General features: G+C 38.3%; 1 protein-coding gene and 1 long non-coding RNA gene across 3 annotated transcripts in view; one reads left to right on the top strand and one right to left on the bottom strand.

The window, feature by feature from the left end:
* The first annotated feature begins 989 nt into the window (after nucleotides 1–989).
* On the top strand, nucleotides 990–10972 carry LOC146473822 (EGF-like repeat and discoidin I-like domain-containing protein 3). 2 transcript variants are annotated; one of them, XM_085117904.1, is made up of 8 exons: nucleotides 990–1056; nucleotides 1129–1171; nucleotides 3203–3271; nucleotides 4465–4820; nucleotides 6308–6449; nucleotides 7977–8332; nucleotides 9376–9514; nucleotides 10742–10972. In XM_085117904.1, the coding sequence occupies exons 3-7, from the start codon at nucleotides 3208–3210 to the stop codon at nucleotides 9511–9513; spliced, it is 1056 nt and encodes a 351-aa protein (XP_084974030.1). In that variant the 5' UTR covers nucleotides 990–1056; nucleotides 1129–1171; nucleotides 3203–3207; the 3' UTR covers nucleotide 9514; nucleotides 10742–10972. The 2 variants fall into 2 exon arrangements, with proteins under 2 accessions (XP_084974030.1, XP_084974031.1); XM_085117905.1 differs by having other exon boundaries at nucleotides 1021–1171.
* LOC146473821 (uncharacterized) overlaps nucleotides 10610–12275 on the bottom strand; it is a 3321-nt gene continuing 1655 nt past the window's right edge. The window contains exons 1-2 of the long non-coding RNA XR_014866316.1: nucleotides 12007–12275; nucleotides 10610–10907 (exon numbers count right to left, since the gene is read on the bottom strand). The exon at nucleotides 12007–12275 is cut by the window's right edge and continues 1655 nt beyond it. This is a non-coding gene — a long non-coding RNA (uncharacterized LOC146473821). The remainder of the gene's footprint in view (nucleotides 10908–12006) is intronic.

The raw sequence follows: 12275 nt of genomic DNA, 5'->3' as shown, positions 1-12275 counted from the left end.
GAGCACGCAATTCTTCAATCTAGTGTTAGTGATATTTTGAGTGGCGATGTTTTGTGCAAAATACTTTGTTCAGAAACTAAGGAGCACATTTACAAACGAAGTGGGCAATTCCAAGTTAAATAAAGGTTTTTACTTTTACTTTTACTTTTATCATTAATGAAACTGGCAGACTAAGTTGCTGTGGATGCTTCATTGGGAGAGTCACTGATCTGAGAAGTGCCCAGTTAATGATGGCAAGTTTGAATTTCGACAGAATGTCTAAGATCAATCGTAGTATTTTTTGATAAAGTTTCGTACCTTTCCTCCTTTCGTTGATAAAGTAATCCACCATTGCCCTACCTGAACTGGATGACGATTTAAAAGACAACTCAAGACTGAACTAACAGGAATTTGACTCTGAGCCGCCTTCGTTAACGCATGCGAAATAGATCACAAACTGTCTGGCTCAGCAAATGCGATAGCTCAAAGCCGCAATGGAATTAATGCACGCCTGAATGTTATTCTTGGAATGGTAGGGAAAAAACCTCAAATTTCTGGAGGAAGCGAGCAAGAGTTAATTAAGTTGACTTGCTTAAAGAATAAATACATGTAACAGGGGGGTTCTCCTTGCCTTTCTATTATATCCTGGGTAAGCATGAAACTTTCTAGATTTTAGTCCATGCGACTTTAAGATGCCTCAAATTATTTCTAACTTCAGCATAAACCAAATAATGGCACGTAGCAAATTGTTAAACTTGGCCCCTTCTGGGTGACGTGTGAAATTCGGGCTTCTAAAACTTGGCCACGTTTTCTGGACTGTCATTATTCCAAATGACCAACCGTGCAGTGTTTTCATTGTCTCCGAACCAAGTTTGATTTATGATTTAGATAAGAGCAGCCAATAGCAGGTGAGGACTGCCTGTCAGTATTTCGGTTCAAAATAGTATGAGGTAATCTCCAGCCAATGGAGGAGTTACATGTCAGAAATGTCCCCACCCCTGTTTCTTTATTACGTTGTGATCACTGAAGAAACGCCCAGAGTTCCAGGGAAGTTGCGCCCGTTCAGCTTCGCACCAGGTAGGTTGTGATATATATAAGTAACGAAGTGAAGCTACGGCAGTCAAGAGGACTGACAGTATTTTTTTCCAGGTTTGCTCTGTTTGCGACAACGAAGTTATTCGTTTTTGATTGGGTGAGTACAAAGCAATATATATGTAATATTTTTATACTATACGATTCCCATCGGAGACTGATGTTTTCTCTGTTTCATGTCTGTGACTATAGTTCGAGTTCGTTGCAAAGTTATTCATACCCTGATACGACATAGTTTCGCGACACCATTCTATATATATTGTTTTAATTTGACACTTGACAGTTGTGGGTGAGCTGTCACTCTTTGAATTTTTCTTCCATCTATCCATCCATCCATCCATCCATCCATCCATCCATCCTCAATTCCGCTATCCACTATCCATCTGTTAAAAGATAGGTATATATCTTTATTTCAACACGGCATTTAAACAAATTATAATACAAGAAATGCTAAAATTTGGTTTCCATAAAATTCGTATATAAATTAGCTAAAGACTGGTAAAAAAATACGAACTGTTTCAATTTTTGTTGATGCCAATAGTGAAATAACTTCAGTTTACTCTTCTCCTTTGGGGAGCTCGATGTTTATCCTGGAAGAGCGTACTCCATAATCGCTAAGTAAATAAGTACGAGTAAACATGTCAGACAAATATGACGGCGCCAGGCCATCGATTATTTTAAACATCATAATGGCCTTTTGACGCTGTCTCTGTTCAGCTAAATTTGACCAACCTAGTTGATCAAGAACATCGTTTCACTGTGTCAAGAATGTGGCACCAGTAAAAATCCATGCGGCACAGTTTTGAAGTTTTTGAAGATTTTTAATTTGGGTCTCACCTCCCAAACAATACAACAGTACGTAAAAAGTTAAGTCTTTTGAGGCGCATTAAATCATGCCTACGTCTTAGCGTTAGAATTATCTTTTTCAATTATTACTAGAAATACGTGACTCGCAAAACCTCGCGAAGCTGGGGCTGGGTGAAAAACCCTCTTTACTCGTCCTGTAGCATCAAATGAGGAGATTAAAAGGGGCATAGGATTTTTTTTATGAGCATGGTCTTTTCGTAGTTTTGCGGTTGAAAATCTATTTCTGACGCGACGTAATGTACAACGGGCGTGCAGCGCTGTCATGTTCGATGAATTTATTTCCCACGGAAAATTATTTTACCGCGGCCACAAACGTGTAATTTCTTCAATGCAATCTTTCACAAAAAAGATTTCTAAAAGAAAGGGAAAATATTCTGGAGAGATAGTTCTGTATCCAGTGAATATTGATAAACATTGCAGTTGAAATTTGATCATGCACGCATATTTTTTCCGATGTATGCAAATTTTTTTCAGACGACGCCAGACAGTCTGACGTCATTCATACTTTGTTTGCACACTGTTGCCAGGCAACAGCACGGACACCTTCACGGAAATATATAAACATATAAATATATGTTCGGCTCGAATTCGCACGGCTTAGCTCCCGAGCGCGGCTTCGGCCCGACAAATTTATTAACCTCGCTACGCTCGGGCCTTCGGCCCTCGCTTCGCGAGGAATAATTTTATTTTGCCACTTTTTTTTACTACAATGTTATCATTTGGGGTGATCAGGGAAATGCCACCTTGATGTCTAAACTACAAGTGTTACAAAAAAGACGGCACGTCTTCCTGTGTATTCATCTAAACCTGATGCTCACAATTTTGGGGGCTGGGAACCTTTACAGTCAACCCAGGTCACGCGTGAACGATATTTTTGAAATTTGAACGGAGTTTTGAAATTTACATGTCAGTTTTGAAAATCGCCAACAAGATTTTAGAGTTCCCGTAGAAATTTTCCTACCTTATTGACGGTATAAAGCTATGAATTTTTCTTTACACTGCAAAATTGAATATTTCAAGAATAACAATTGTTTCCCAAGTATCTTGAATCTTTTTTTTCAGTTAATGCGTCTTTTTCGGAACGATTTCCAGAGAAATGTCCAACATTCCATTCACATGTCGGACATTACAAAGAGAAATTCGAATGTTCATTTCATTCGTTTCCTCACTATATTTGAAAACCTACCTCAATTCTTAAAAGCGTGTTTGTTAAACAGTTTTTGCGTTTTCTTTTGTTTTGTTTTGTTTTTGTTTTTTTACATAGGTAAAATGGTTTTGTTGAAAATTGTTCCTCTGCTGCTTATGGGCATTATCGGAGCAGATGGCCAGTCAGGTAAGTCTACAAAATCAAGAAATTAAAGTGATGAAGTTGGCCCCTTTGTTGATGCAGTAAATAGGAGAACCCAAAAATTTTAAAGTTGAATCTGCCATTTGAGAACTGGGCCGGAAATGTGGATGTCTAAAGATGAAGCCGATAATTTTGTCAGTTCAAGGATTCCAGTCAAACAGCTAACTCTGTTAGCATTGTTCATTTTTTGGCTTTTTACACTCTCCCACGCATGTCTTGTGTACCTAATAAAATACGTTCGCTCCATGGTATGCCTTTACAAAACAACGAAAATCATGTATAATGATTTCTCTACTCCTCAGTTGTTTTTTCGAGTAGAGAGGTAGAAAACTTTGTGGACGAAAATATGAAGGAATGGGATTGTTAAATACCCAGAATGAAACAACTGAGGAACTAAAGAGAAGCAGTCAGACTAAGCGTTCCTAAATTGACGTCACAGTCTAGCTCCCTTCTTGCGCAGTATTAAATATACCCTATTGGTAGTGAAATTGGACACTTTTATACTATTTAAAGGTTACGGAAAAAGATTGTCAAGGATTTTTTCCCGATGTTTGTACGGGAACAACATAAGCATTTGTTCAAGCAAATAAAAAAAATCTGCCATATACACTTTAAAGAAAATTGCGAAAAAAAAAAAAACCTGAAAAATCTTCAGACTTAAAATGGCACGTTTCGAAACGTAATGTAGGTGCAGTGTTCTACAAACTGGGCTATATATCAAGCCAACTGGGAGCTGGTCAGCTTGGGAATTCGTGACATACCCGTGAAAAACTACTGATGAAATTAACGACTAAGTTCCTTTGCAAACGAGGATTTTTTCAGGCTTTCTTTCCGCAGTTGCTTTTAAAAGTCGCTCAAATATTTGCAATGATCTCTCACCTATAAATAATGATCATGACAATGATATTTTGGGAAACATCGCATTTACTTCAAGCACTTGGGTTTAAGAATAGCTTTAGAGGACTTCAAATTTGGTTAAAATAGTCTGTAAACTATGGCTTACATCATCATAGTCTAAACTAACCTACAATTTTATCCTATAACAATGGAAACCGATCATAACTCATTAACATTGTGGGCTTTAATTTTTTGCTGGGAAAGAACCTAATAAATCGTGTCCGTGCAAACATTGTATGCTATAAATCGTAACTAGAATCATGTTTATTTTTGATCTCTAGAGCAGTGTGCGAAAGCTCTTGGAATGGAAAGTGGTGCAATTTCGAACATTCAAATCAGTGCTTCTTCCATGTTCAATAACAATCATGCCCCCAGCCAGGCGAGACTGAACTTTCAAGAAACTAGACTCAAGTCAGGATCTTGGTCAGCTAAAACAAATGATGGCAATCAGTGGCTGCAGATTGATCTGGGTAGGCCGGGTAAGATTGTAACACGTGTAGCCACGCAAGGAAGAAATTATTACAGGTGGTGGCCCCATGGACCTCACAACCAGTGGGTAACCAAATACACGCTGCAGTACAGTGAAGATTGTGTCAACTTCCACGACTACAGGGAAGGACAGCGAAACACTGTTCAGGTGATTTAAAAGGCTTTATTTTGCGGAAAACTCGTCTGACAAAGGCCTCGTACCTATAGGCTCAAAAATTACCGTCGCAGCACCTGCTAATTCTTCCGAATTGTTAAGCTTAAACCTAACTAAAGGAAGGTACCTCCTGACATAGAAGTATTATTTGCGCGGTTTATGAGTATGCAGAGAAAGTAGACCTTAGTAAGGGCTACTGGAACCTATTGGCTATTGGGGGTAACCATGCATTTTTAAGTGATAATTAAGCAGCAATAATTCGAAAAAGCTGTAACACACACAAGCATGTATCGCATTTTTCTTCAAAGTATAACTAAATCATCTCAGAAAAATGCGTAGCTCCCCCTAATTTTCTTTTTGGATTCCAACAATGCTTGTTAAGATCTACTTTCGAGTTTCTCGAACCATGCTAAGATACGCAGAATGCATGTCTGGTGTGAAAAGGAGGTTCTATCCAATTTTATGCTAACAAACCATCTGAAAGACACAATAAAGGTGACCAAAGTTTTACAGCTATAAAACAGAGATACGTGAAAAATTGGCTCATAATCACTCACTTAAGGTTGCTCTATACCATTTTTTCAGTTTTCGCTAGTAGTGACATATATGTTTCTTGGTGTTTTGGTTCTTTCACCCCTGTGAAAATATCTGGGTTCAAACATAGTTTCGAGTACCTAAGTTTTATGCTTTGCTAAAAACACCGTTACAACTGGTAAACAACGTTTCCATGGCAACCAGCGGATGATACATCTGTTGATTCTCTCACTCCTAGCTAGTTTCAAAACTGGTTTGTCCAAAATTTGCACGGTAAAATTTCGCTATATTTTTTTTGTGTGTGTAAAGTATCTCCTGGAAAAGTCCAGAAAAATTCCGTACATACGCTTGGCCAATTTCTGCAATTTTCGTTTTTTTCCATTTCTTTCAGTTGTCCATGTATTATTCTCCCTAAGATTTTTTGGAGAACAAAAACCAGCTAAATTCTAATATTGAGCCAATTATCAGAAAAATTCACCGTGGATAACTCGTTAAAATAGCCTTACTTTTCAGCCTTAGACTGGCTTGTTACGCGCACCAGCATAATGAAAATTGAGGTATCACTAAAAAAAATTGGTGGCTCGCGCCATTTTAGTACCTAGTCACCGCGCGCCAAATAACTATATGGAGTCACCTTAAACTTTTCAAGTGAGTCTCGAAAGGAATTCGCGTTTATTTCGTTTTGCTTTAAAACGCTATGTGCTTAGCTGGTAAAACTCGTGCCACATTATTATCCAATGAGAATGACATACAAACACAAAAGCCATGACTTTCTGGCGTGCATTTTCCCGCGTTTCATGCCGAATGCGTGACTTTCCTTCGAACTCTGATTGGTTTGTTATGCTGATTACGACTGTTGAGGTTTGCAGGATTTTCCTTTGACGAAAATAAATTAAAATAGAAAACCGCTTTAGTTTAGCCAATAATTTATCGTCTTATTTACTCAGGAATTTGCTGGAAATACAGACCAGGACACTATCATTGGTCATGATCTCAAACCACCAATCTTTGGACGTTGCATTCGTTTTCGACCAACAGCCTGGCATGGACACATTTCAATGAGGGTGGAGCTCTATGGCTGTAATTTAGGTACGTCCCTGTTAAATTCTTTCCATGTCTTTTTTGGCGCAGTACACTTAAAGGGGAAGTGTCATGGGTTTCTTTATCCTCTTTTATTAATAATGGCAAAAAACGACTTTAAATACGAAATAATTTTACAACAAAGATAGGAAATAAACTCAATTCTTGAAAGGGACAGCTTGTGATTTTTTGCAATGCATTTTGAAAACAAAAATGTGAGAACATGGAGAACATTTACTTAACATTTTTCAAGTTTCAATCCATTCCGACCTACCCTGTCACTTGGAAGAGGCACTAATAGACGGTTTTATTGTAGTGGAGTGTTCTTGGTTTTCACGTGACGTCACCAAATTCTAAAATTCAAAACCGGGTGGGCTACAAACTTTTTACCCCCATTCAAGGAAAGATTACCTAAAAATTTGTCTTTTCACACTTTCTTAGCTCGATGTCGTACTTCCTTTTGAAAACAGAAGAGTTTCAATTTCCGAGTTTTCATCGTGCGTGACATCAAGAGGACGGCCGTGACAGAGCTGTTCTATATCTTAAAAATGCCTCTTCGGGTGATTTTCAGCTTTCTAAACAATTTATATCTGAGGAGAAATATTTATCTTAACATTCGAAAATTCACAAGGGAAAACAAACCTCTTTTCCGGCAAAAGTGAACTCCAGATGTTTTTTTTCCTATTTCCGGCCGCCATGTTTTTTGGAATGAGATCAGTTTCGCGTGATACTTCCCTTTTAAGGCACTTTTGTACTACTAGGCAATTTTTCTTGCAACCCTGGCACAAATTACACTACCGATGCAATGTTTCGTACAACTTTTGTCAGAGCATAATTGCGAGACAAGTTGAAGGAAAATGAGCGCCTTGTGTAACATAGCCTTGTCATACAATGTACTGTATAGCAGGTAATACGGTCGAAGTTAAAATGTGTAATAGACGTAACGATATAAAAAAGAGCTGGGTTAATGACTCACAAAATACGAAATGCATCACATACCATTACGTTCATGATTCCACCGCTAAGTGTCTTATCAAAAAATCAAAGAAAAATCATCCTGCTCTTTGACTTGTGCCTTTTTGAAGAAGACTAGTTAGACGCATTAAGCCTATCTAGACCGGAGAGGGCGGGGGGGGGGGGGGGGGGGGAAAGCAAAACAAATTCACGTCACGTGAGGTGCGGAAAGTAAACCTGAAAAAGTTCCAGAGTTCAACGGAAGACGAACTTGTGACGAACATCTGCGATACGGGTGCAGTGCTCTAACTACTGAGCTATCAAGCCAACTGGGAGATTTTCAGTTTGTGAATTCATTACATACCTGGGCTTTGGTCACAAGGGTAAGAGTCTGGAAAGGAAGGGTTACATCATCAGAGTTCAAACTAAGCTACAATTTTATCCCATATCCAATGGAAACTAATCAGTATTCATTAGCATTATGGGCCTTTGGGTTTGTGCTGGGCAAGAAACTAATGAACCGTATGCAAACATTATATGCTGTAAATCGTAACTAGAATCATATTTGTTTTTGATTTCTAGAGCAGTGTGCGAACGCTCTTGGAATGGAAAGTGGTGCAATTTCGAACAATCAAATCAGTGCTTCTTCCATGTTCGATAACAATCATGCCCCCAGCCAGGCGAGACTGAACTTTCAAGAAACTAGACTCAAGTCAGGATCTTGGTCAGCTAAAACAAATGATGGCAATCAGTGGCTGCAGATTGATCTGGGTAGGCCGGGTAAGATTGTAACACGTGTAGCCACGCAAGGAAGAAATTATTACAGGTGGTGGCCCCATGGACCTCACAACCAGTGGGTAACCAAATACACGCTGCAGTACAGTGAAGATTGTGTCAACTTCCACGACTACAGGGAAGGACAGCGAAACACTGTTCAGGTGATTTCAAAGGAGTTTATTTTGCGGAAACCTCTTCTGACAAAGGCCTCGTTCTTATGGCTTTTAATTACCGCTCACACGATCTGATAACTTTTCTGAATCACTTAAGGAGACTTTAAAAAATCATAAAAAAAATCGCGTTGCGTCGGAATCAAAATATTTCTTCGGGGAAAGTCATTGCTTTATGTATATATTCGGAAGAGAGAATTAAAAAAACATCGTTAAGGGCACTTTAAGAAGGGGTGGATTTTTTTTTTTTGGGGGGGGGGGGGTGGGGAAGGGGTTTGTGACCATTCGAAGAAAGTAGATCTTGGCAAAGGGCCTTTGAAACCCAAAAAGAAAATCAAATTGGGGGTATCCATACATTTTCAGGGATTAAGCAGCAATAATACGAAAAAGCCGTAAAATACATAACAATGTATAGCATTTTTTTTCCAAATTTTAAGGCTTAATTAGCTCAGAAAAATGCGTGCCGGGTTCGCCTGCCACCCCCCACCCTCCCTTCAATTTTCTTATTTGGTTTTAACAATCCTTGCTACGATCTTCTTCTCTCTCGTAGTTATAATCATGCACAAGAAAAACAAATTCTAGTTGGCATTGTCCTTAAGAAAATCGAGTTTCTGTGGCCATTCTGAGATGCGGAAAACGCCGGTCTGTACACTATGAAAAATGACGCTCCGTCCTTGACAGAAATTTTATGCTAACAAACTGTCTCAAAGACTCGATAAAGTTAATCATATTTTTTACAACTATTGAGCAGAAGTACGTGCGGAATTGGCACATAATCACCCAGGGCCGTTTTCAAGTGAGTTTCGAAAGTAATTTGCGTTTGTTTCCTTTTTGCTTTACAACGCTTTGCAATTGATTGGCGAAACTCGTGCCACTTTATTAACCAATAAGAACGATTGCATAGCTTTCCTTTGAAATCTAATTGTTTCTTTATGCTGGTTACGACTGTTGAAGTTTGACAGATTATTTTGTACGACGTTCAAGTAAAAATCGCTGTTTCTTTTAGCCAACAATTTATCGTCTTATTTACTCAGGAATTTGCTGGAAATACAGACCGGGACACTATCGTTAGTCATGATCTGAAACCACCAATCTCTGGACGTTGCGTTCGCTTCCGACCAAAAGACTGGCATGGACACATATCAATGAGAGTTGAACTCTATGGTTGTTAAGGTACGAAACGATTCGCTATTCTGAAAATTAATTATTTGTCTTTTAAAAATCAATGTTTGGAATTTACTTTCATAACAGACGAACAGTGGATAAGACAAAGCCTCGAGTCTTCTTGTCTTTATACCAAGGTTGTTGTTTTTCTTTTCTCATCTTCTCATATGTAAATCACCAGCAGGCCCGTAGCCAGGAAGGGCGGGGGCCGTGGGGGGGGGGGGGGATGAGAAGCGGAGAGGTGGCTTGGAAGTTTTCTCCAGGCTATCTTCCATTCAATGGCTAGGTTACTAAGTACATCACACAGCTATAAAATTGGCGTATAGGCCAATTTTACGATGGCGTCATTTACTGCAACTACCAGAATCCTTCAGTTTGTTGTTCTCTCTTGCAATCTAGGTACATTGTTATCTAAAGCTCACTGGAATTACAATTTTTAAATAGGAAAGGATAAAAGAAGGTTTCTGGTAGTTGCATTTAATGAAGTCATCGTTAAAGTCACCTGTTATAGACTGGGCTTGATTTTAAAGCACCTGGCACTCATTCTTTACCACTTGATACAACAGTAATGGTATCAAAAACATGCCTTAGCATTTGTGAACAAGTCAATTATGGTCTTTTTCTTGCCATAATAGGTAACCATAACAACAGTAAGACCTGTCACAAGGCCTGTCAAAAACACTCCTAATTTTACCTTTAAGTGGTTATAACCCAGAAAAGAGCTTGGTAACCCCTATTTGTTATTATGGAACTGTAATCAACATGTTTGCGTACAATGTTTTTCAAATATTGAAAAAAAAATTCTTCCAGAGGGGTTTTACAGCCACCTTAAAAATTTTGGAACATTTGAGGTGGCTCTGACCCCCTTTGGTAGAATATTTTTAAACTTTGCAATTAATCAGGTTCGTTTCTCCTTGTCTCGGTTTTGATCGATGGAAATTCGTTATTTTCCCCCTGACTGATGCGAGTTACGTTTATATTTCAGTTCAATGATTTAGCAATGCTGATCATGAAGAAAAAGCTACTTGTTTTTTCAACAAAAAAAAGGAGTGAAATCAAACAAAAAAAGAAATATGGTGCCGGATCCGGAGTAAGAACAAGAGCTAACTTAAATCCCAAAGCTATAGTTTCGTTTAATTATAGTAATTGCTACATAGCGTTCCATTCCAATAAAAATTAGCTGACTGCGACACGTAAACACATACAAATTTAACAAATTATGACATTTTCTTCCAGATGGCGGACCGCAAACACTGGAAACAAGCATCGAATTCAACGAAGAAATGAATAATTATTAAGGGGTTTAAACATAAGGGACAAAAGAGAAAGACCTAAGGTTGTCATATTTGACCTTCGCTTACTAAAAATGTATCAGCATAAGGGAAAGGGTTTAGACCATACCCTCTGTGTTTCCATGGAGATGTTGTATTCGCTTTAATGATGGAAATAAAATAACGTTGAAATGCATTTGCATCAGGTGAGTGACCATTCATTCTGGAAAGTCCATACGCCGAAGTTTTACGACACGATTTTGGATAAAAATCGCTACACCAGCCCTAATTTAAGTCCGTTTCCATTCCAAGCCAAAAAGAAACGAAAAATGCCCCAGAAGTTGGTGCAAATCGCGTAGTCCCACGCTAAAGATCTTCTGCGCAACATGTACATGCTATCCAATGTGGCTGTGTGATTCTCCGTTGCAGATAAGTTATCTTTATCACTGTGACAACAGTACCTTAAAATTAGTAACTAGGGCAATTTTGAGTTTCTATTAAATTAACGAAGACAATAGGTCGATAAAATCGCAAAACTGATTATAGAATTGTTTGTATCGAAACTTGCCCGTTTCCATACAAGTGTCCGTAAACTTCTAACACTTAACGGAACTGTATATTAGCTGTTTTAAAGTACAAGACTTTAAAAATTGACTCTTCTACGAATTTGAAGGTGCTCTTTACAGCAATATAAGTGGAGCTTTTTAATCTGGCCTGTGTCAAAATTTAAAATCACCTTAACAAAGGAGAATACATCCCACAGTCATGACTCGCCAGAGATGCAGGAAGCCTTTATTGGTTAACGAGACGAAAATGTTCGTGTTAACCCGAACTAATCTGGCAACAAATGTATCTAGCACATGTAAGACATTCGAATATTAGCTAATATTTCGGCACCCTTTTAATCCCTGTCGTTTCGTACGACAGTGATTCATGAATCTTCAAGTGTATTGAATGCCATTTATCGATCATGTATTGTTACCAATTTTCTAAAAAAAAAAAAAGAAAAAAAAAAAAAAAAAAAAAAAACGATAAGCCTAGCGTCTCGTTTAATTTCACTCTCCTTTAAATTATCACTCGGGGGAGGGGGCGGGTTTGGTTGTTTTAATAGAAAATCCCTTTTTAAAATCACTTTTCGTCCCGTAACTTTTATGTTTTTAGCTCATATTAGGGTCCCTTTACTGGTTTTGGTCACTTTTCGTTCTATTTTGGCGCATTTAATAGATAAACCGCTGGCTTTAGACAACACCCTCTGTGTTTCCATGGAGATGTTGTATTCGCTTTGTTAGGCACATCAAGCGACGATGACGACGACGTCAACAAGAACGTCAGAAAACAATAGTTTTAATTAGCAGAACACTGGCTATGCACGTGCAGTATAAGGCAGTACATTTCTTTTCCGTCCTCTGCAAAACAACAACGTAAAATGACCAAATTTAAGGTTTTACGGAGAACGTGAACGTATGATTAATTTTCCTTTCTCTTTCTGAACTTTAAAG

The sequence above is a fragment of the Pavona decussata genome, unplaced genomic scaffold (genome assembly GCF_977016875.1).
Source record: "Pavona decussata unplaced genomic scaffold, jaPavDecu1.1 SCAFFOLD_92, whole genome shotgun sequence".
Taxonomy (NCBI): Eukaryota; Metazoa; Cnidaria; class Anthozoa; order Scleractinia; family Agariciidae; genus Pavona; species Pavona decussata.
The sequence above is the reverse complement of the archived record's forward strand: the minus strand, read 5'-3'. Positions and strand labels throughout refer to the sequence as shown.

What these genes read in the sequence shown, in the direction of transcription:
- LOC146473822 (XM_085117904.1), top strand. Translation starts at nt 3,208, where the DNA reads ATGGTTTTGTTGAAAATTGTTCCTCTGCTGCTTATGGGCATTATCGGA. An exon ending in CGGAGCAGATGGCCAGTCAG is followed by an intron (nt 3,272 to 4,464) that starts GTAAGTCTACAA and finishes TTTGATCTCTAG; the next exon opens with AGCAGTGTGCGAAAGCTCTT. An exon ending in GCTCTATGGCTGTAATTTAG is followed by an intron (nt 6,450 to 7,976) that starts GTACGTCCCTGT and finishes TTTGATTTCTAG; the next exon opens with AGCAGTGTGCGAACGCTCTT.